The 25,517-nt window shown below is 34.9% G+C and overlaps 1 protein-coding gene across 2 annotated transcripts in view; it reads right to left on the minus strand.

Annotated features, from left to right (window-relative positions):
• Positions 1 to 68: 68 nt before the first annotated feature.
• CAPZA1 (capping actin protein of muscle Z-line subunit alpha 1) overlaps positions 69 to 25,517 on the minus strand; it is a 66,622-nt gene continuing 41,173 nt past the window's right edge. Inside the window, exons 2-10 of one of the 2 annotated variants that reach the window (XM_036921537.2) lie at positions 25,437 to 25,500; positions 20,732 to 20,783; positions 17,428 to 17,491; positions 12,104 to 12,310; positions 8,515 to 8,594; positions 7,796 to 7,874; positions 3,515 to 3,586; positions 1,998 to 2,060; positions 69 to 1,613 (exon numbers count right to left, since the gene is read on the minus strand). In XM_036921537.2, coding sequence (XP_036777432.2) covers positions 1,473 to 1,613; positions 1,998 to 2,060; positions 3,515 to 3,586; positions 7,796 to 7,874; positions 8,515 to 8,594; positions 12,104 to 12,310; positions 17,428 to 17,491; positions 20,732 to 20,783; positions 25,437 to 25,500 — 822 coding nt within the window. In that variant the 3' untranslated portion in view covers positions 69 to 1,472. The remainder of the gene's footprint in view (positions 1,614 to 1,997; positions 2,061 to 3,514; positions 3,587 to 7,795; positions 7,875 to 8,514; positions 8,595 to 12,103; positions 12,311 to 17,427; positions 17,492 to 20,731; positions 20,784 to 25,436; positions 25,501 to 25,517) is intronic. The other variant, XM_057500537.1, reaches the window with a different exon arrangement.

Genomic DNA, 25,517 nt, shown 5'->3' on the forward strand with positions numbered 1-25,517 from the left:
CAGGTATATTTCTATTGGACTATCTTATACAGAGGACAGTGTGGTATGGATGGATAGTATGAATGACAAATAATACAAATATATTTTATTTGAAATAAACAAAAATGCTTATACAGCTGAACGGGTCACTTGGAAACATACTCTTGCTTGACTGTATTACTGAGCAAAAACAAAGCTGAGGCACAAACACCCTTCTTTTTTGACATGTATTTGGATATAGGTAGGAAGACACTACTTGGTTTTTAAAAACTGGCCTTCCTTTAAGGCCTGGTCATAGAAGTGTAAACAATGTAAATGAATCCATCATTACCAGCTGTCATATCGTATCTATGTCACCTGTATATTCTGAGATCACACATATACCTGCCAATATACCTGGGAAGGGTTGCTATATCACAGTTACATTTGAGTTTTTGGCAGGCAGGATGGAGGAACAGTAATCTGGAAGAAGTTTTACATCCTATTTGGAACAAATCACTAGTAACAGGTTAAATAACAGGTTACAATAGAAAGATACTGCCTGAAAGTTACCCTTTTCACTTTGGTTCATTTTTAGTTTTTTTAATTTACATAGTTGACTCATTTGCTTTTATAGTATAACTTGCCACAAAGTATTAAAGCACAAGGTACCTATTATTCCTTCAACATCTGCATTTTTCAAGTCTTACACTCAATTACATCCCTAGTGTGTCAGCAGTTCTTGAATATTAAAAAAAATAATAAATGGGTAAAACTCTTCTAAAAATGCAGATGTCCACAACTATAATGAGATGGGAAGGAGACAATGAAGGGAGGGAGAAAAGTAAACACGCTCATGTGCAGGGAATGTGGTTCAAGTCTTTGGATTTAAAAACAACCTCCCCAAAGAAGCTGGCTATGATGGAATTTCCAGAAAACTCCCTTTGTCACCCAAAAAGGACATGAAAAGCCCCAATCCAAACTTTTGAAAACTAGTTAATGAGATGCTATAAAAGATAATCAAAGTGGTCAGAGGGAGAAGGATGAATGTGTCTTCCATTCAGCAAGTTTGTAGCATTGCCTCTTTAGCTGTTGGTGGATCAATAAAAATCACTGAAGTACCGGAAATGCTTTGAAGGATAGGGGTAGAGAAGTACAGAACATATTACCTGTCTGTATTGTACAGAATATATTACCTGTCTGTAACAGGGCTTCATGGATAGGAAATTTTTCTAAACAGTCAAATGACTCCAGGATAGATCTCTCTCCATCATTAAATGTGGCAGGAAAAGAAGACTTACAAGTAGATATAATGAAAACACAAAATTACAAGGTAGAGAGCACAAAAGAATCAAGACAATGCTATAGGTTCAACAGTATTCCATGAGGCTAGAAAACTGTTAATTTTGAAAGCCCTAGCAAAATATCACTCTTGTTTATAAATCACTTATTTATCATATGACTGTACGTTGAATCCTTTCTTTCCGGGTACTGAAGAAGCCTACATTCAGCCGTTAAGCATTCTGCATTTCTTTGCCAATCTTGTAGCTGAGTATCTTGTTCCAGTCGATTTTGGTGCGGGTAACTGGAAGCTGCCGGCGCAAGGCCTTGAATGTGGTGTCTGACATTGTTTGATAGTTTTCACTAATAGCTGTCTGCAATAGATAATTGATGATAAGTTGCTTGAACAGAAAGAGGATGGTTGTGAATAGGAAAGTAACTCTGTAGTCAAAAGGACATGCTTGTGTCTTCTAAGAAGGACAGATAGAACCATATATTCCTAGTGAGCTCCTCTCCAACCTTGGAAGCAGGTTAAGCACACCTACATTGTTTCTACAGCTAGGGCTATAGTCCCTTCCATTGTTGAAATCTTGAGTATAAGAATGCCAAGTTGCAAGGTCTGCAAAGTCTCCACACTTAGTAACACTGAACAACACATATACTTATGTCAAAACAACAAACAAAAGTCTAAACAAAACATGGTAACAGCAAAATAATAAGATACTAGATCTAGCAAACTTAACTCCAAATCTTCTTACCTGATACTCATTTTCTGCATGCTCTATGATTTTAATAAACTCCTTGGCAGTTTGGACTTCATTCTAATGGAGAGAGGAAGAGGGGAAAATATGAACTTTTAAAAATGTGTAAGCCATGAATAAAAAGATACTGAAAAGGAGCCCACCTAACTAACATTTGTATAACAATTTAGTTCAAGTGTTCCCATGTACATTACCTTCTTTGATTCTCACAACCACCCTGTGAAGGAGAGTGTTACTTATCTTTACTTCCACTTTGCAGACTAGAAAAAGGAATCCTCTATGTCATTTGACGAAAATTACAGGTTTTGAACAATAAAGATGGGATCTGAATGCAGGTCTTCACCAAAAACCTCACATTCTTTTCAAAGTACCACAGTATGCCCAAAAGATATCATCATCACGTCTTTAAATTTTATGCCTTGAAAAGTATCTTTGGTTTAAGATGATATAAACAATGCCCACAGAGACATCAGTCATATATGTTAAGCTGATATATTTCTCTATTTGCTACTTTGCTGAACCAACCAATCACATTTTGCTTTACATGACTCAGGTACAAAAGGGATTGAATCTTTCTTCCATTCACAATTAAGTACAACAGAATTAAAGAGGTTAAGATATCCTGCAAAGAGCAGCAGTTCCAAAATTCTTGCAAATAGTCAAACCTATTTTCTACTCTTATAGTAATACTAAGACATTCATTCATCTTTTTCACTCTTGCTCTCGTGTGTGTATGAAACACACAGAAGCTACATGATGTATGATGACTCTACTTTGAGGGCTGATGGAATGTTTCACGTGAAGCACATAGGAAAATCCACTTGTCTTTTATTAAGTCAGACATTATACAATTTGTGGAAATGTAAATCAATGCCATTCTTTTCACTAGTTTTTTTTTTTTTTTGTTTTGAAAATAGTTTTTTTTCCATGAAAATGATGTTTAGGTTAAAAAGTAATATGGTTTATTATTTTTAATTAATGAATATTTTTGACATTTGTTTTAATTTCTTGTAAGGTAAATATTGGTAGATATAACATACATTAACAAAAGCTATTGAGGTTGCTCAACAATTTCTGGGAATATAAAGAAGTATGAGAATGCACCTTCTTTCCAGGTACAGAATCCAATCCTTTTTGACTGAATATTCCTAACAATGTTCAATTTCTCTAAAGGTATGAATGTAGCCCTATAAGATTTAGTTTGGCAAACTTTCCTTTCTTCCGGTATTTACTCATTGAAGGTATTGCTGTACTTGAGAAAAATCTCACAAGAAAGAAAGAGAAAGAATGAAGCTTGAATTCTCTAAAGTCATCACCACTATTCTACATTATATTATTATCCATTATATTATACTAAGTCAAAGATTGTGACCTAATAGCGTTAGTTGATTATATACTCTCATAAGCTGCCAAAATCAAAGTGTTGGGAAAAAAAAAAGAATTTCTAGGGGTAGAATCAATACTCAGATCAGTATTAAAAAAAAACAACAACAACAAAGGCATTCCACACTCACCGAAACAGTTACTGAATCCTGTACATCTTTATGACTAACCAACTGAACATTGCCATCTTCATAATAGTGCACCTGTGTGAGATAATGTTTGAGCAAGTTTATGTGTAGTTCATAAAGAAAATCATTGCTTGGGGTTGAACCCCAGGTCTTAAACCTTCCCCAACCTTTACCAGCTCGGAGTGAATAATTAATATGACCGCTGGTAATTTACAATGGTGGTTAAAATTCACAGAACATTTACATTTAAGATTTCTCTTTCCTTAGCAGGGAAACTGATGAAGTTCAACAACAGCTATTACCTGCATACTGCATTCCAGGAACTGTGCTAGGCATGTGAATACAAAGATCTTAAAGACTCCACTCTTAACAGTATTAACATAATTCATTGAAAATTAGTTTTTCTCTGTGAAAACCAAGGAATTTTAATGGATCTTAATCCCTTATACTTTTCTCCGTATATTCGGTAAGAGATCTGACCAGGTACAATAAAGCTTAATGGAGGGTTAAAGACAGGATTTAAAAATAAATAGTTTTATCTACTGGTAAATTAGACTACAAAAACAACACAGGACAAAAGCAGTTCTGAGGACATAATGTAAAATGGGGTTGTACAATTATGAAAACAATTAGCAAGAAGGAGGGGTACACAAGAGAGAGACTAGCGAACCAACGACGCATTAAGGGTCAGGAAATTTTGGCAACTTACAAGACAGATTCAGTCACTTTAATATGGCTACAAATTGGTCATATATAATAGGATGAGAATATCCTTTGTTAAATGCACTTGAACAGGGTCTTGAAACAGGAGTTGTCACCTAAGTGGACAAGTAGAGAAGGGTATCTAGCAAGGGGATTAAAAAAAGTACAAGAGAATGAAGCACAACTGTTTTAATTTAGGGAGGAACAAAGAACTCACTGTGGATGACTGTGTGGAAGGAAGAGTGGCAGGAGACATTGCTATGAAGTAAGTTGCGGATAGACTGAGAAAAGCAAAACACCTTATAAACCATGTCCTGTTACAGGTGATAGGGACTCAGAAGGGAAAGTTTTACAAAGATTACATTTCCCTTATGAAGAAAATAAAGTGGATGGAATTGACTTTGAGGGCATAATGCAGAATAGCAGTTCAGGTAATGCCTGTTTCTTTCATCTAGTCAATACTACCAGGAGACATTTGATGAAAAGGAAATGTTTTTAGAGGTAAAGCAGAAAAGGAGAAGAAAGGAGCAACAACCTGCACTACTACAGCTGTTAGTATTTACTTTACGTTACGCACTATGCAGAACATTTTACTTATTACATTTATTATCTCATTCAATCTTTGCAAAAATTCTGAAACTAGGGACTAATATTTTCCCTATTTTACAGATGAGAAAACTGAGGTTTGAGGCAGTTTAGCAATAATCTACCCATGTTCACATCCTAATAGGAGGAGTCAGGATCTGAATTAGGTCAAATTCCAGAACGAAAACCCTGTGTGATGTGCATAATATAGTATCTCCCAATTCTGTTTTGTCAAAAAGTTACAAACTCACTGATTCAGATAGAAATAAGGTGTCTCACTGGTGAGATACTCTTCTCAATTTTTATTAGAAGGGAATAAAAACAGCTAAGCATCTTCTTGGCAGAAACCTTGATCCTATTAGCAACAAAGGACTTCCCCTAAGCAACATGAACCCACTACAAGATCTTGATTAAGGTACCAAAAAGAAAAAAGGTGTCTTCCCTAATGGGGACAAACAGCTGACTGTCCAGATGGGAAGAGAAATTAGATTTTCCATGCCCTTCTAAAAACCCTTAGATTTTACCTTTTGCCTTTATAAAAGAGGAAAAGACAATTTGAGAATATACTGGAAAAGCAAGGAGTTGAGAAATGCCTATAATACTTACATGCAAAGAATGAGTACAACAAATATTTGGGCAAAAAAAATATTGGGATAATAATGACAACACATAAAACCTAAAATTACAAGGACAAAGATATTCAGTACATAGGTGAGTCATATCCATGCACTAATTTTGTTTTTGAACTAAGAAACTGGAAGTCCAGAGGCTAAAGAGAACACTAGAGGAAGGGAATGAGTATAAACAGAATGGGAGATATTAAGAAAATAGAGCTCTGTCCAGCTAAGAAAACAAGAACTTGTATATATTTGAGACATTTCTCAGAACCCACATAAAGGAAGGTGCTATGCAGGGCACATCTTTTTTTGTCCAAGAATAAAGACTATGCAATTGGTTTGAACTTTTATTATGTTTTTTAAGAACTAGGACATGGATAGGAATACAGGATAAGGCCAGTAAGTCTGTTTATGAACCCAACTGAAAATTCTAAAAATATTAATTTCATTATCGAATACACTAACGACAAATTAAGCTTAAAAGTCTGTTTTAAAACAAAATTTTTTTTCCTTTTTTTTGGTGGAGAAGGGTATGAGTGGGTCAAAACTATTTTGCAGAGGGGTGTAGGGGAGGAGTTAAGAGCACTTGGGAGGACAATGAAATCCAGTATCCTCAGCTTGGTGAGGATCTCCTAAGCTTCAGTCACCAGAAGCAGCAAAACACTTTCTAGGTCTCATCTGCTCATAAAAACTTCAACGTGACTTTCATTAATGTAAATCTTCAGAGATTGTTGCCTTCCCAGAACTACCCTTTTGCCTAAAGAATAACCAAAGGGCTAAACATCTTAATAACTTTTCCAAATTATCACTCTGATTTTTAAAAAATATGTAAATGAAGTAAGCCTCTTCCCAAAATGGGATCAGATAATTTGGTTAAAATGTGTAAGTAAGGTCTGGGTTCAAGCCCTGCTGTAAGTCTTATCAGAAACTATCATCCTCTTAAATAAATCTGCATTAAAAAGCTGAAACACAAGTAACTGTTTCCTTCTAGAAGGAAAATAAATTTACTTATATAAGTTTATAGTAAGCTGCCTGGTTAATGCAGACAGCATTGGTACAAGAGGTAATAAATAGCACTAGACTATTCATAGATATGATTAACAGAAAAGGAAAAATGTATTGTCTTGGGATGGGATCCCCCAGAAGCAGACCCCAAGATACAGATTTTCAAGGAAATTGTTTATTTGGGAGGTAATTTCAGGAAGCACAGCAAGGAATGAGGAAGTGAGACACAAGGGAAAGAAGTCTTACGGGTGCACTAATGAGTAGGTTACAGCTGTGGAGAGTGGACTCTGGAGGACTAAGTAGAACATCCTTTCATGTTCCACCTGAAAGGTGAGGACACTGGCATATTTATCTACCAGTTCCTGTAGGGCTCTCAGGGATGCTCCAGAACTGAGAACTTAATACTTCCAGCTTGCCTCACTCAAGTTCGGTATGCTCCTGTGGCCAGGAAAAGCTACCAGGAAGAGAGTGGCAGCTACCTACAGCAGGAAGCTATCAGTATGATGAAAAGAGTAGGTACGGACAACACCTACTAAAATTTTTTTTATTAAATCATACCATTAAAAAAGGCAGTTCTTTAAATAAAACAAGACTTAACACAATGTAATATATAATTAGGTATCAATTTTCTCAGTTATAAGTATTTAATCTAACCTCAGAGTTAATTGGGCTTAAGAATTAAATCATCCTGAATTTTGAAAGTCAGACCTCTGCTAGCTTATCAGAAGACTTCAATCCAGACAGGTATCAAAAAAGTTAACAAACTCCTTGTTCACCCGCCTATCTGACCTGACACCAACATTAGAAATCTGCTCTGCTTGGTTACTTATGTTCCACAACATGACAACACTTGGCCATTCTCTCAAGTTCCTGTTTTATTTACTTGATTTTAAAACTTTATATCATCACTATAAAAAATAAAACAACAAATCCACTTATGTAGCTTTCTTCAAAACTTAAAGTGTATGTACATATTTAAATGAGATAATATATATGAAAGATCCTAAGAAAGATACAGTAGTTACTTAACTGTCACTTCTTACTGGCTATTTTTTTTCCTTCTTTCCTAAAATTGCTAGGAAAGATGATTTGATGATTCCTGGAAAGATCTTAGGTTGTCTTTGAAGGAAAAATGAAAGATAACAAGCAAATAGTACTCCACTCCACAGGACTATTCTTCATTAACCCAGAATAGCTCTTTATTTAACTATTTCCCTAGGAAGGAGGCTTTTATTTCTATTCACTACCATTCATCTCCCTTTGCATCTACATATGGTTGTTCCTTATTTCTAACACCAGAACAAATAAAAAACTTGTATGTTCGTTTTAAAGATGTGACATTTTAACATTGCCTATTAACATGTGGGGATCTCACCTGAATCTTAAGTACTCCAACCACCTGGGCTGTAGGTGGTGTGATGGTGAACTTCCACTCTGATCTCCAACGACCATTCCTATTAAAACACACATAAACAATACTGCAGAATTAGCAATAGGCATAAGAAAGAGGTGGTTTGCCTCTGAGGCAGAGAATTTGGGAAAGAGAAAAAAAAAAGAAATCATATTGAGTTTGACAAATCTGAGGCTTTTTCCACTCATATGTAAGTTTGTATCCAGGCAGCCTAATCCTAAGTCTTTCTTAAGTTATTTTTGACTTTTCATTTTTCATCTTAGAGTAGAAAACCATGCCTATTCTGTTCATGGGAGGCTCTTCTATAAACAAATATGGGCCACTGAATTATTCAATTAACTCACATATTATTAAGCAAAACCAAGTAAAATTCAGACCTTCAACAGGGCACTTTATTAATCACTTATTCTCCCTCAATATAAGAGTACTTTTCAAAAAGACAGACTGCAAAATCTTAGAACTGGGAAGAATCTAAATGATCATGTCTAAATCTCTTATTTTGCAGAAGGGGAACTGAAGTCTCCCACTGAAGTAAAATACCTCACCCCAAGAGTTAAATAAAAAACCTAACTGCTCAAAGGATTAAAAGATTTGAACTCTCAGATTAGAAGTCTCAACTGCCGGTTTGATTTCATTCTAATATAAAGTTAGATACAAACGGAAGATAACATCTACTTTCTTACCAGAAGTTTTTAGGCTGAAACTGGTGGCTTTCAATACATGCAATAATGGTCTGTTGTCCATCTATAGTTTTAGCATAAACCTATTGGTTAAAACAAAAAAAGTTAGACTCTGAAAACATATTAATCTAAATTATAAACACTATACTAATTAATTAAGGCAGTGTATTAAATCCTGGGAGGAGACAACAAATCAGACAGGATAAGCTTACATCTCACAAGTGTTCATGAGATATGACACACAGCACACCATCTTAAATTCTAGGAGACAGTGGCATAATGAATAGAGTGAAATACTACTTCTGGTTCAGGGTACCGGGGAGGTGCCAGTCAGACTGGGCCTTACAAAACAGATGAGATTTTGGCAAGCAGAGACTGAGATAAAGAGTCAACACTTCAAGCAGGAAACTGGGGACTTGTTAAGTAAATGGCAATTAGTTCTGACACATTAGAGGGTGTGTGTGAAGTAGACTAGTGGGAGACAGTACAGAATGGTAAATTTAGGTCATGTAACAGTAGATATAAAAGTCTGGACTTTATTCTACAGGCAATGGAGAGACACCAAAACAACATGACCAGAACTATTATTATGGGGGAATAATTAGTAATGGTACACAGAGTAAATGGAAGAAAAGCTGAAAGTTGGGTAGGAGGCCACAGAATTAATCTAGGCAGTAAGTTAAGAGCAGTATCAATGGGTATCAGGATGCAGAAACACAATCAAAAGTCGGTAACAATATATTGCAAACAAAGGGCAAATGACAGGAAGGAGCCAAAGTACTTGCATGCTTGGGTGACTAGAAAGATGGTGGTGTTATTAATAAACTGGAAAATTCAGATGGAAATGTACAGTTAGTAGTTAGAAACACCAACTGTTCCTTGGTGTGGAGGAGGTGAACAGAAATGCAATCACCAAGAAAAGCAAAAATTTAACTAAATAGCGCTTTGTAGTCCACAAATGTTTTTGCATGCCTTTTACTTTGCTCTAATCTGGTTGAAACACTGTTACCATCTATAGATAATAAAGTTGAAGTTCACAGAGCTTCTTGCCCAAGGTCATTCAGAAGGTAAGGGGGTAAAGGTAAAACCCAAACCCACTGGCTTTTCTAACACCAAATTCTGCTACTTTCCCTACATTATATAAACTGAGTTTTCAAAAGAGAAAAACACAGCAATGAGGAATGCCTACATTTACAAAGGCAGGGGAAAAAATATGTAGAGACAGAGTAAGAATAATTAGAGGGTGCTAACACAGCAGTCTAAGCAAAAGATAATTTGTAGAAGTAGCTGGTTAGCCTCAGTGTGAAGTGCAATCCAGAAATCAAGGACCAAGGACATAACACTGGGTCAGGCAATTTAGGAACCATTAGTAAACTCAGAGAGCAGTTTCTGCAGAATAGGTACCAAAGCCAAAATTCACAGGGTTAATAAGTGGAAAAGTAATGAGGAAATGGTACTAGTAGGAGCAGAATGCTCCCTGGTTTGTTTGTGTGGGAGAGTTTGTCGGAGAGATGAGGGGAGGAAGTGGAAGAGGTCAGAAACAGAAGAATGAGAAGTATCTTTAAAGAGTATCTTAAAAAACTGAGGAAAAGGTTTTCTCCCCCTTTAATGACAGAAGAAATAAAAATATTTGTAAAGTAAAGAGAAATACGAAGTCACAGAAGACATTGTGAAGTAGATAGGATAGTATGAAAGCAAGCATTAAGAATCTTTCTTCCTCAGATTTAAGCAAAAAGGGAAGAAAAGATTTCTGAGTGTGGAAGGAAGAGAAATAAAAAGATTTCATGTCAGTCTCAATCATATTAAAACATGGGGGATTAGATGCCTGTCTAAGGACAATGGGAAAGGTTTGGAACACACTATATAGAAAATGTCCTAGGGAATATTGAGATGAAATTAATAATTACTAAGCAGAAGAGCTGAGGATATAAGACACTTGGGTACAGTAGACATTGTTGGAACAATTCCATGACTTTCTGCAGCTCATTTGTTACTTAAGAGAAGTGAGAAAAGGACACAGTAGAGTTACTGTGTGGCAACTCTCCAAATTAAGCATTAATGACAAACTGTGATTAGTTAACAAATGATACATTGAAAGTATATTTAAGACTGAAAAGTCAATTTCTAAAAGGGCCTATATCATGTCTTCTTTTGCAAATACTGGGTTCCAAAAGGTAATTCTGTACTACCTGTATACCATAATGGGTTTTCTCCATTAAAATAAATAAAACCCAAACATATATTTATAACGATATCCAAACATTTATGCAGAGCTTAGTTCGTGCCAGGCACTTGCCAAGCACGTTATACGCATTATTAACTCATTCAACTTTCATAACAATCCTATGAGGTAAGAACTATTAGTTCCATCTTACAGATGAAGAAAATGATTCAGAAATGTTAAATAATTTGCCCAAGGTCACACAACTAGTTAAATGGTAGGGCTGGATTTCACACTAGTTAGTATGGCAAATATTAGCAAATATTCTATAATGTCACTTAACTCTTTATCATCAATTATTTAAAATATTCTAACCAGCATCTTAACAATATGTCACAATTTTACAAAGGAGAAATCATAATAGAACCAAATTTATCTTTAGAGCCAAAAGATAGTAAAGTCGAGTTACCCTTGATTTTTAAAAAACTGTTCAAATAGTTTGACTATTCAGTGAAAACACCTAACGTAGATAGAAGTAGATTTCTGTAAAAATACCTATACCAAAATGTCCTAAGTATGGCCTATAGCTCTCCTAACAATCTTAATTTACCTTTTACCCACGTCTAAGCTAAAGACCTTTAAAAACTTTTTTTTGATAGGTGTTAAGGCAATTTCTGATGAGTAAGTAAGACAACAAATGTACAATAGGATACACGGAGATTTGAAACGTTTATGCACTGGGATTTTATTTTCTATATAAATCTTCCATTTAGGAGAAAGATGTGGTACTTATACACAATGGAATATTATTCAGCCGTAAGAAGAAAACAAATCCTATCATTTGCAGCAACATGGATGGAACTAGAAGGTATTATGCTCAGTGAAATAAGTCAGGTGGAAAAAGACAAGTACCAAATGATTTCACTCATTTGTGGCGTGTAACAACAAAGCAAAACTGAAGGGACAAAGCAGCAGCAGGCTCAGACTCCAAGAAGAGACTAGTGGTTACCAAAGGGAAGGGGTTAGGGAGGTGGGTGGGGAGGGAGGGAGAAGGGGGTTAAGGGGCATTATAATCAGCACACATCATATACACAGAAAAGGCCGTATAGCACGTAGAAGACGAGTAATGACTATAGAATCTTACTATGCCGATGAAGTGACTGTAATGGGGTGTGTGTGTGTGGATACTTGATAATGTGGGTGAATGTTGAAATCGTAATGTTGTCCATGTGAAACCTTCACAAGATTGTATATCAATGACACCTTAAAAAAAAATCTTCCATTTATACCCCTTTCAAAAATGATTTAGGAATTAAATGCAGAGGCAACTAAGAAGAAAGAACTGATGTTTGGCTAGCAAAAGCTCCCAGATGTTAAGGTGAGCATAAGACATAAAACACTCTCTAGTAATGAAGCAGGCAGATACTTAACAGTACAGAAGCCATTGGAATAATGATCTTTCACATAGGCCCTTAAAGCACTGTCACAGGATTCTCTCCAAGACCTCAGACCTCCATCTGCTTCCTCTGGCTGGGGGTCACTTGCTTCTTTCCGTAAGTGATCAAACTTAAAGGAAATTTTGTTTCTTGGATCTAAAAATCTGCTGTTACTCAGGTCACCATGTTCTGTAATTAAAACCTTTCAAAGAATAATCACAAATATGAGTAACTGTAAGAAAGACAGTTCTTGTCATTTTACAAAATAAATAAAAATTCTAAAGAAGACAGTTTAACTTTTCAGATTTCACTTCCATATCTATTTTTCAATCAAGTTGTATTTTTATCCTTATTAAAATATTATGTTTATGGATAAGTCATGTTTAAATAGCAACATTTCCCCCATCCTTAACAATACCCTTCATTTCTTGGTTTCTGTCTAATACATTACCTATGTATGTACTTTATATATGGTGTAGTAACAACTTATATGTACACTTTTAATTTCATGAAACTTTTCAACTCATTATACTTAGCATTTAAAATCGGTATTATTTTACATGGTTCAAAAATGAAAAAAATAAAACAAAATGAAGTCTTTTTCTCACCTCTCTCCCATCCACCAGATTTCTAACAAATTTCTCCTTCCCCTCAAGGTAACTGACTTTATCAATTTAGAGCAAGGGTGGGCATGCATTCAGGTGATATTTGTTTTTGTAAATAAAGTTTTATTGAACACAGCCCTGCTCCTTTGTTTCTGTATTGTTTAAGGTTGCTTTCTTGCTAAGGAGAGTTGAGTAGTCAAGAATGACTCCATGTCCTGCAAAGCTGAAAATATCTACTATCTGGCCTTTCACATAAACAAATTTGCCAATTCCTGATTTAGAGCATTCCTTCAGCATTTCTTTTTTACAAATACAAGCAAACATGAATGTGTATTTTAATTTCCCACTCTTTTACATAAGAAATAGCATACTGTACTTTTTAACTTAACATATCTAGATCTTTCCGTATTAGTACTCTTTGAAAACTTCATTGTTTTTTATTACAACTGTGTATTTCTCCATTGTATAGATGTACAAAAATTTATTCAACCAATCATCTATTAATGGATAACTGGATCGTTTCCAATCTTTTGCTATTATGAATACTGCAATGAATATCCTTATGTGCGCATTATGTATGAATTATGTACATGTGCCAACTACATTTGTGGGATAAATTCCCTGAAGCAGGACAACTGGGTCAGAGGATAAATGCATTCATAATTTTGACAGACTGACAAACTGCTTGCTCTCATAGGATGTTGTACCAAGTTACAAGCCCAGTATCAACAGAAATTTTAATTGGCATTTCTTTTTTCTTTTTAAAAAGTCATTTATATTTCCTCTTCTGTGAACTGTTCATGTCTTTTGCTTACTTTTTTATGGGGTCTTTGGCCTCTTTCTATCTAAACTCTGTTAATTAGGGAGAGTAACCATTTGCATGTGTGAGTTCCACATATTTTTCCTTAATTTGCTATATCTTTTGACAGACTTACCATTTTTAATAATTACATAATATTAATACGCCACAGTATACTTTCTGAATTGAAGGCAGGTTTAATCTATTCATATTTTCCACTATTGAAAGTTGCTATAAATTATACCATAAATAAAACTTTAAATTATTTGGGAAAAGTACTGTTTTTGAGGTTCTTGTTCTCATTACCAGACTACTCTTTTTTTTTTTTTTTTTCCTGGATAATTATTTTTTATTGAAGGGTAGTTGACACACAGTATTACATTCGTTTCAGGTGTACAACACAATGATTCAACATTTATATACATGATAATTCTAGGTACCAGCTATCACCATACCAAGTTGTTACAATATTTTGACTATATTCCTTATGCTATACATTACATCCCGGTTACTTATTTATTTTACAATTGGAAGTGTGTATATATATATATATATATATTTTTTTTTTTGGTTTGTTTGTTTGTTTTTGTTTTGTTTTATTTTCTTTTGTTTTTGTGAGGGCATCTCTCATATTTATTGATCAAATGGTTGTTAACAATAATAAAATTCTGTATAGGGGGGTCAATGCTCAATGCATAATCATTAATCCACCTCAAGCCTAATTTTCGTCAGTCTCCAATCTTCTGAAGCATAACAAATAAGTTCTTACATAGTGAATAAGTTACGTGGTGAACAGTACAAGGGCAGTCATCATAGAAGCTTTCGGTTTTGCTCATGCATTATGAACTATTAACAGTCAGTTCAAATATGAATATTCATTTGATTTTTATACTTGATTTATATGTGGATACCACATTTCTCTCTTTATTATTATTATTTTTAATAAAATGCTGAAGTGGTAGATAGATACGAGATAAAGGTAGAAAACATAGTTTAGTGTTGTAAGAGAGCAAATGTAGATGATCAGGTGTGTGCCTGTAGACTATGTGTTAAACCAAGCTAGACACGGGCAATAAAACATCCACGTATGCAGAAGATTTCTCTCAGAACAGGGGGGGTGAGGTTCTAAGCCTCACCTCTGTTGATCCCCATTTTCTCACCTGATGGCCCCCCTGTGACTGTGCCTGTCTTAGGTTGTTCCTCCCTTGAGGAATCTTACCCGTCTCTGGCTAACCAGTCATCTTCCGGGGCCATACAGGGAAATGTTAAGTTGGTACAGACTACTCTTAAGAAGCTTGTTTATAATGACAGTAAAAACAGTATATGTAACTATTTTCTTAGTCTTACCCTTATAAAGATTTATTATAATTTTGCAACTTTTATAAACAAAAAGCAAATATATTCACATTACAATTTTAATCTATGCTCCCTTAATTACTATTACCAGGTAATCTAGCACTTTTCCAAGTCTGCTTAGTATTCTCCAATTGGATGCAACTGGTTCATGTCTGTTGCTCATTTTCCCACTGAACTCTTAGCATCATCCTTAGGTATTTGAATAACCTTTATCTATATGTTTGAGGTACATATTTTCTTTAAGTCTCATTTTTAAAACTTTTCATTATGCAGAAGTCACTTTCATAAACTTTTCTAATGTTTCATCATTACTCAAGGTATGATTCCATTTTCTATTATATTTTTGTTTAAAAAATTAGTTAACCTTTAAACTTCACATGCAATTAATAGAGGTATATAGTCAGCACTGGAATTCAGTGTTATCAGTCTCATAAATTTTATTATTTCTTTTCCCCTTCTGTTTTTTGATACTTAGTTTAAGGGCTCTATGGTCATTGCTTTCTGTCTTTATGTTTGCTATTTGCTAGCATTAGTCTTCCCCTTCATTGTTGTTCTTGTCAGAATAATCCTATACAGTCTACTACAATTTTCATGCCAATTGTATGAAATCTATTTGAAAAACAAAGTTTCTCATATCATTTAGATTTCTATTCAGATAAGCTTTCCATACTATATTTCTTCTTCAGAAACACGGCACTTAAAACTATTTAAATTTCTATTTATTTCTGATTAAAATGTGTGTGTATGTGTGAACTGGGTGGCAGACTCTTGCTAGTGTCCTATACAATATCCATTCTTTTCTTTTTCCTTACCATGAGAACCTCAAAGGTCATAAAGAACGCATTGTGTCCAACTAAAAGAATGACACTCCCCAGCTAGGAGTGATAAGGTGGTAGGTATGTCTTCTGGCAATAATTTATCAGTGAAAGATGCCCAAAGAGCCAATAGCACCTTTTGCACCTTCTGCCTTCTTTCCTCGAAAATGGATTTGGTGTCCAGAAATGGAGCAGCTATCTTGACAACATAATAATGAAAACTATACCTAAGGATGGCAGAATAGAGAGCTAGAAGCAACTTGGGTCTCTGATTACATCTTGGAGCTACCATAATAGCCCTGAATATTACTCTGGACTTCTTACATGACAAAATAAAATCTCTAGGTAACCCACTGTAGTTGATTTTTTGTTATATGCAGTGATGGCATCCATGGTTACTACTATAGTAATAGTAACGCATACATCTTCCCTTATTTTAATGTCCAGGTCCTGTTTTTCTGTTGTTGTTATGGCTAAGAATATAATCTCCTTTTGACTACATTTTAAAGCTTGCCACTACTGGTGTATGGGAATGTTCTTGTGTCATGCACCTGGACACAGACTTTATTATTTCAATAATTCCTCTATATTTTTAAAGCATACAATATCATTTACAAGCAATACTTATCATTTATTTCCCCGTATTCTTTATCTTTTATGCTTGTGATTAATGTAATTTTCATTGAGGAAATTTAGAAAAATATAAACCAAAACAAACAAAGCACAACAAGCAAAACAAATTCCAGGAATCCTGTAATCCCAACACATAGAATTAACATTTTGGTGTATTATTTCCCCACAATTTCTTTTCTATGCATATATATATACTTTACTTCTTCAATCTTTAAGATGCACACATTCCCCCATGATTTGACATCTCATAAAATGGAATGCACCTTACATATGATGGCATCTTAGGGCTGTCATAGTTTAACCGGCAGATTTTCTTTCTTAGAAGTACAAAAAATAATCTTTCAAAGAAATTAATATGCACTGGTTCTACTACAGTGTAACTGTGTATTTAACTATCTATTTAAAAAATAAACCAAAATAATTCTACATATGCTGCCTTATGTTTTAGCTTAATATATTAAGAACATCTTCCCAGATAGTATTTTTTATCAGTTTTTAATGGCCATATAGTATTTTGGTCTACAGATATTTAATGTTGGACATTTAGATTGTTTCCAATTTTTCACTATTAGAAACTTGCTTCAAATAATTTTTTACACATTTATATTAATTATTTCCTTAGGATAAATTCTGTGGACTTGTGGGTACAAAGGGGATTCAGACTTTTAAAGGGAATTAGGTATTTAGTGCCATATTGACTTTGAAGTATACATTAGTGAATTTGCAAGGATCTGTTTTACAATATGAATAACTATGTCCTAATGGGCATATTTGCTTTGTTCCTCTATTTGAAGGGGAATGCCTGTTTTCCCATTAAATACAATGTCTCTTGTTAGCCTTACCAAGAAGAATTAGAGACAGCTGGAAAACCTGTGTAAAACTCAACTCCTTTTATTTTCACTGTTCTTGTTAGGGACAGCTCTCCTTTCCTGTCAGAGAAACTCCTAGTACTGTCAGAGAGAGAACAATTTCCTAACATGTAGAATATTTACAAAAGCTATGAAAATTATGACATGAATTTATTTAGCATCTTATCTTCAGACATCTGCTTTAGCTGATAGGATTTCTACTACCTTCCAGGCATAGCCTATTTAATAGGAGCAATTATTACCTGGTCTTCATAGCCTTCTATCTTCACAGGTGTGAACTGATCCATGTTATACTGGGCAAATGCACTGTTTTTAAGGAGTTAAAAAAAAGAGACAAAAAAAAAAAAAAAAAAAAAAGAAAGGGGTAGAGAAAAATTATATATAAATAAACACAAAAGGTAGTTCACATACTAGCAAAAGAGAATGTGAAAACACTTTTTTTTTTTCCAAAAGGTGCTTTTCCCTTTCTCTCCTGACAGCTAGTTTTAACATAATGCCTTTTGGCTTTCTGAAGGAACTCCTTTCCACAGAGATCTCGGATGACACACTATTTTCACAATGTTGTCTTCTTTATAATGGGTGGAGCAGGACAGGGTCGGAGAGACCATAATTAAGTGTACGGGAAAGATCTGACATGGGGAGAGGGTGAGGTGAGAGTTTAACATGGGCCAAATCTCAGAGGAGAGCCTAAGGCAGAATGGAGGTCATTAAAAAGGGGATAATTAATCAAAATACATGCCTAATATTATTGTTTATTTGTCCGGTGCCAGATTGTAAAACAGTGTGTTTTCAAGGACGCCTAGTACATCTTACAAAGCAAGCTAAAGTGAGTCAAAAACAAACAGAAATAAGCTGCAGTATAAGAAAGAATAACACACTTATATTCTTATAAAATATCAAGTCTTATAGAATTCACTTGCCAGGGGAAGAGTTAAACACCTCTCCAGCCCAATGTTAACCTACTAAAACACTTGCTAGGCCACAGGTTTTAAAGCATTAAACTTTTCCTCGACTTTTCAAGAGAAACCAAAGTAACAAATATTTAAACTTCTTCAAATATTTAAGGCTAACCTTCAACCTTCTGAAAGTATTTTAAGTTATTATTGTATTTTTTAATGATTTCCTTGTAACACTACATCTCATGTAGCAAAATGAGTCCTAACCATACTGGCCCTTCACAAAGGAATAAAAATTAAATGCCATGGAAAGTACATTAAATATATATTTTATGTACACATATTGAAAAACTTAAGGAGAAAGGGAGTAAATAAGTATTCAATTCTAGGATATGTCCTAAGACTGTAGGTTATGAACACCAACACCAAAATCTGTTAACATTTAATCCCATCTCAAGTAAATGGTACCTTTATTCTACCAGTTGTTCAGGCCAAAAATTTGGGATGATCCTTGATTCTTCTCATATCTCACATCCAATTCATCAGTAAATCTTAGAGGTTCAAACCTTGAGTACATGTCAAAATCTGACTCCTTCCCACCACCCTTACTACTACCACTCTAGTCTAAACCACCAACATTTATCTCTAAGCTACTCTAATAGTCTTTTAAATACCCATCTTACTTTAATCATTGCCTCCCTGCATAGCAACCAGTGGTTATTCTAAAATTAAGTCTCATCATTTCATTCTGCTCAAAACACTCTATTTCCCATGTCTCTTGGAATAAATTCTACTCTTTAATACACTAAAGAGTGGATTTAAATAGATTTAAGTAATAAACTTAATTAATAAATAGATAACAGATTTAAATTTCTTAATAGATAATTCTAATTGTCCAGCGGTGCTAGAAATTGTCAGAGAATGGTTCTGGTGGCCAGAAGGGTAGGTGGAAATCCAGGAAAGATAGTAAATCCTGGCTTGTTCAAGCCTCTTTCACTTCATATAGAAGGCAATAATGGTAGGATTGATGATTACTGAAATAATATTTACTGAATGCTAACTATGAGGATTGTGGCCAAGGGGCTGAAGCATCTTATAGAAATAAAACCCTTCATCCCTGTGAAAAATCAAATATTTGAGCATAGAACAATTCTCTTTTAGCAAGAATGTTCTCCAAGAATCTAGAGTCTGTAAGAACCAGAAGATTTATGAAAACAAAAGCTTTAATGTCCGTGCAATTAAAAGCAGTTTAAGCATCTGAACTACATACCAAATTCTAGTGTCACCCCTAATTGGAAATAGGACAACAGGCTTAGGATGCAATCACCCTTGGGTCTTGGCATTCCACTCCCATCTCCCCTTCAGCAGTACCTTATCAAGTAAAGTACAGAGTAGATTTATTTTGGATAACTCTCAAGGATAAAACTAAGACCAAAACATAGCAGGCAAATTGAAGAACTTGCCTTGTGAGACAGTGAATTCCTTATTATTAGAAGCATTCAGATTGGATAACCATCTGTTGACGAAATATAGATAAGATTCTTTCAATGAAAGGGCAGAGGGTAGACAGGAGTTGACCTAGAAAATCATGAATGTCTTTTTTCTATGGCAGATTCTTTGCATCTAAGAGAAACCAGCATTAGATGTACCTTTAGTGTGTGCCTAAGTCAATGTATAATTAAGGTATCATTCATGATGACAATTACAGTGATGATATGCAAACATTTTAGGTTTGCAGAAACTAGTCCCAAAATGAGTTCCAAAAAAGCAGCAGGACAGGGCAGGAGATGATTGTTTCCCAGGTAAAAGCTCTTAAAAGTTTTTTTATTACCTAAAATTTAAACCAATTATACATATCATATCAAACACCTTTATGATAATTATTTGTTGCCCTGTATCCAAATCCTTGTACCTTCTCTTTCCCAATCATTATCCAATTCTGGTTTCCTTCGTACAAAGGAACTCTGAGACAGCTGGATAGATCGTAACTGAAACAGAACTTTGTACTGAAGAATAAAGGAGAGTAGCGATAAAGCCAGATGAGAGGGGGCCTTGAAAGCTAGATAGTGTTTAGATTTAGATTTGGACAAAAACACCCAGAATAAAAAGCCACACAACTGTAATGTTTTTGAGGACAAGGACAAAATGAAAATATTTCAGAAAGATTAACTAGCCTGACAGTGATAAGGAGATGACTAGATAGAATAATCATGCTATTATTCTATGGTTAACTCTGACTCTTAAGGCACTTTAGGAGTATCTGCTATTCTTTGGTAATGAGAGAAACATAATTCCTCAACAGCAGCCTTATTCTTCTATTACCAGTAGTTTAAAAAAAATTCAACATGAACTAAAAGAACTATAGAAGAAAGCCTAACAGCTAACATTAAACTCTGCTTTAACAGGGAAAATCTGAGCAAAAAAAAAAAAAGATCATATATAATAAGCTTGAAGGAAATAAACAACTTCTCCACTCATTATCCAATTCTTTTTTGGTGGGAACATGTTTCCTTCAAGAAAAAAACAACTATAACTGCTACAACTGTTATTTTCAAGTACTTTAATGTTAGCTTTTAGGGCATTAGTTTATTACTAACATCATTTATCCAATATTAGAATAACATGTGACTGGATTTAAAAAGATACTTACTGTGCCGCCCCTTCCCTGAGGAGATTGTCGTTATTAAGTAGTAATCGGACATCTGAGGAGAAAAAATGTTAAAGATGTTAAAATTAAAATGTTCAGTAGAGGACAAACTTGAGAAATTTTAGCAGATTTCTATACTGTATTTTTTAAAAATCAGTTTTTGTAAGGTTAGTCTTTGGATATGCTATATATACAGAAACTGCAAACAGACACTAATCTTCACAGATTTGCATATAATTATTTGTGGTGCAATAATCCAGTAATAAACTCTCAAGGAATTTCAGAGCAAATGAAAAACAGTTTATAGAAGGTTACAGTTATGACTATTCATTTTATACCTAAAGAATCGTTTAAAATTGCAGGGCTTTTATAACATCAGACCAAAAATGCTGGCACAATTTGGTCAGTGGCAGTCAAATTGTTGAACATATTTTCCTTTAGAGAATCAAATGTGGGGGCCTACAACCTTTTGAAAAAGCTATGTGTCAAGATTCTAGTCACTTTCTTTTTGGAAGAGGGAGGTCCTTGTTACTAAGGAACTACCAAGGACTAATTCCAAGAGGGAAAGCTAACTGCAAGCAAAGGCTACTGACTCTAAAGTGCTTCTGAAAGAAGGGCCTGGCAGATGTCAATGTGCAGCGCGCCAATAAACCAGCCCTCACGCCACAAGCAGCTTGCCAATCCTCAATCTAATGCTTTGGTGTCAATTATTCTCTTGATATTCCTGTGGAGTACACTTGGTTGATAAAAATAAAACATGAGACTTCTAACTACAAAGGCCATTCATTTTGTTATGTCAAGAATTCATTTGACCTAATCAGTTGGCTATAAAGTTCAAGTTGAAGGAGAATTTTCTGAAAGCTCAGTTGCTGAAAATTTACATTTGGCCAATATGGAAGATAGACTAGGGAAAGAAAGGCTGCATTTGTTTCTCTTGCTGTTAGTGCTCAAAATCCATGAACAAGTTTATAAAGAAGAATGTCCTGGTTTATTCCTATTGCATTACTTAGCCTTTATAGTAAATGTTTATACATTCTCCTACTCTTTCTCTGCATCATAAATTTTTACCAATGGAGATTACTGATTGTTCTATGATGTGTGGGGGCTCTGGTCCAGGTATAGGTAAGAATCACACAGTTCCTGTCAAGTGGATAATCTTCTATGATAAAACTAGAATTTCAAAATAAATGTTTACTAAACTGAACTCAGATACATAAAGATTATAATTTTACTTAAGGGGAACTTTAAGATTAATTTAATAACTTAAAATGGGATGATGATGATTGATTTTATCACAAAGTTCAAGATGCCTCATCTACATTTTTTATTCTGTAAGTTGTGTTAAAGACACTGAATAGTATGGAAGATTGTAAACACACTGGAATTGTGATTCCTAAACTGGCTGTGACTCAGAATCACCTGGGAGAGCTTGATAAAACAGATTACCTGATTCCATCCCACAGCTGATGAATGAGAATCTTAAGAGGATGGTAACACTGGAATCTGTATATTTAACAAGCTTCCCAGATGCGGTTGGTTCAGCCCCAATGGCTCCAGAAAATGTCCTATACTAGGGCACTTCCTGAGTGCAAGTACTGAAGAAGTTTAAGCTACAACTTATTTGATAAGAAACTATGAAAACAAGGTAATATTGTTTCTATGTTTATTGATATTAAATGACTAACTCCTCTCTCAAGATAGGAATCCTAATTTATGGGTTGACAGCATACCTTTGTCTCAGACCTGTGTTTGAATCCTTGCTCTGACACTACCTAGGTGATGTTCAGTAAGTTAATTTAACCTCTTTGAATCTTGATTTCCTTGGCTATAGCTGTAATATGTTTTAAAGACTAAAAGAGATAGCAAGCACTCAGTAAGTACAATATGTAATTAAGCAGGGCTTAAAATAATGAAATACTCTAATTTTATCAGACATTTACAGAAGATATAATACCCATTTCCTTAAAGTTTTCCAAAAAATAGAAGAGGAGGGAATACTTCCAAACTCATTCTATGAAGCTAGCATCACTATAATACCAAAACCAGGCAAAGACACCACAAAAAAAGAAAACTACAGACCAATATCCCTGATGAACACAGATGCAAAAATACTCAACAAAATATTAGTGAACTGAATTCAAAAATACATCAAGAGGATCATACACCATGATCAAGTAGTATTCACCTCAGGGATGCAAGTATGGTACAATATTCGAAAATCCATCATCATCCACCGCATCAACAAAAAAGGACAAAAATCACATGATCATCTCCATAGATGCTGAAAAAGCATTTGATGCAGAAAAATCCAACAACCATTCATGATAAAAACTCTCAATAAAATGGGTATAGATGGCAAGTACTTCAACATAATAAAGGCCATATATGACAAACCCATAGCCAACATCATACTTAACAGCAAGAAGCTGAAAACTTTTCACCTAAGATCAGGAACAAGACAAGGATGCCCACTCTCTCCACTTTTGTTCAAAATAGTACTGGAGGTACTAGACACAGCAATCAGACAACACAAAGAAATAAAAGGCATCCAGATTGGTCAGGATGAAGCCAAACTGTCACTGTTTGCCAATGACATGATATTGTACATAAAAAACCCTAAAGAATCCACCCCAAAACTACTAGAACTAATATCTGAATTCAGCAAAGTTGCAAGATACAAAATTAATACACAGAAATCTGTTGCATTGCTATACACGAATGATGAACTAGCAAAAAGAGAAATCAGGAAAACAATTCCATTCACAATTGCATCAAAAAGAATAAAATACCTAGGAAAAAACCTAATCAAGGAAGTGAAAGACCTATACCTTGAAAACTACAAGACACTCTTGAGAGAAATTAAAGAGGACACAAATAAATGGAAATTCATCCCATGCTCTTGGGTAGGAAAAATTATTAATATTTTCAAAATGTCCATCCTGCCTAAAGCAATCTATAGATTCAATGCAATCCCTATCAAAATACTGACAGCGTTCTTCAACGAACTGGAACAAATAGTTCTAAAATTCACATAGAGCCACAAAAGACCCCAAACAGCCAAAGCAATCCTGAGAAGGAAGAATAAAGCAGGGGTGATCTCGCTTCTCAACTTCAAACTCTACTACAAAGCCACAGTTATTAAGACAATTTGGTACTGGCACAAGAACAGGCTCATAGACCAGTGGAGCAGAATAGAGAGTCCAGATATTAACCCAAGCACGTATGGTCAATTAATATACGATAAAGGAGCCATGGATATACAATGGGGAAATGAGAGCCTCTTCAACAGTTGGTGTTGGCAAAAATGGACAGCTACATGTAAGAGAATGAAACTGGATTACTGTCTAACTCCATACACAAAAGTAAACTCGAAATGGATCAAAGTAAAGACCTGAATGTAAGTCATGAAACCAGAAAACTCTTAGAAGAAAATATAGGTAAAACTCTTGAATATAAACATGAGCAACTTCTTCATGAACATATCTCCACTGGCAAGGGAAACAAAAGCAGAAATGAACAAGTGGGACTATATCAAACTAAAAAGCTTCTGTACAGCAAAGGACACCATTAGCAGAACAAAAAGGCATCCTACAGTATGGGAGAATATATTCATAAAGGACATATCCAATAAGGGGTTGACATCCAAAATATACAAAGAGTTCATGCACCTCAACAAACAAAAAGCAAATAATCCAATTAAAAAATGGGCAGAGGAGCTGAACAGACACTTCTCCAAAGAAGAAATTCAGATGGCCAAAAGGCACATGAAAAGATGCTCCACATCGCTAATCATCAGAGAAATGCAAATTAAAACCACAATGAGATATCACCACCCAAACGGCCACTATCCAAAAGACAAACAACAACAAATGTTGGCGAGGATGTGGAGAAAGGGCAACCCTCCTACACAGCTGGTGGGAATGTAAATTAGTTCAACCATTGTGGAAAGCAATATGGAGGTTCCTCAAAAAACTCAAAATACAAATACCATTTGATGCAGGAATTCCACTCCTAGGAATTTACCCTAAGAATGCAGGAGCCCAGTTTGAAAAAGACATATGCACCCCTATGTTTATCACAGCACTATTTACAATAGTCAAGAAATGGAAGCAACCTAAGTGTCCATCAGTAGATGAATGGATAAAGAAGATGTGGTACATATATACAATGGAATATTATTCAGCCATAAGAAGAAAACAAATCCTACCATTTGCAACAACCTGGATGGAGCTAGAGGGTATTATGCTCAGTGAAATAAGCCAGGCAGAAAAAGGCAAGTATCAAATGATTTCACTCATCTGTGGAGTATAAGAACAAGAGAAAACTGAAGGAACAAAACAGCAGCAGAAGCACAGAACCCAAGAATGGACTAACAGTTACCAAAGGGAAAGGGACTGGGGAGGATGGGTGGGAAGGGAGAACGGGAAATGGGAGCATTACAATTAGCACACTAATGTAAGGGGGGGCAGCATGGGCAAGGGCAGTATAGTACAGAGAAGACAAGTGGTGATTCTATAGCATCTTACTATGCTGATGGACAATGACTGTACTGGGGTATATGGTGGGGACTTGCTAATTGGGGAAATCTAGTAACCACAATGTTGCTCATGTAATTGTGTATTAATGATACCAAAAAAAAAAAATATATATATATATATATATATATATAAGAATTATAAAAAAACACTAAATACTCATCTTTACTCACCATTGAACACTTCATTAAATTCCCCTGGGGGTGCATGAGTAATGAATTTCGCAGCTATGCGTACCTAAAGAGAAATACAAT

This window comes from Manis pentadactyla, chromosome 4, assembly GCF_030020395.1.
Source record: "Manis pentadactyla isolate mManPen7 chromosome 4, mManPen7.hap1, whole genome shotgun sequence".
In the NCBI taxonomy this organism is placed as follows: Eukaryota; Metazoa; Chordata; class Mammalia; order Pholidota; family Manidae; genus Manis; species Manis pentadactyla.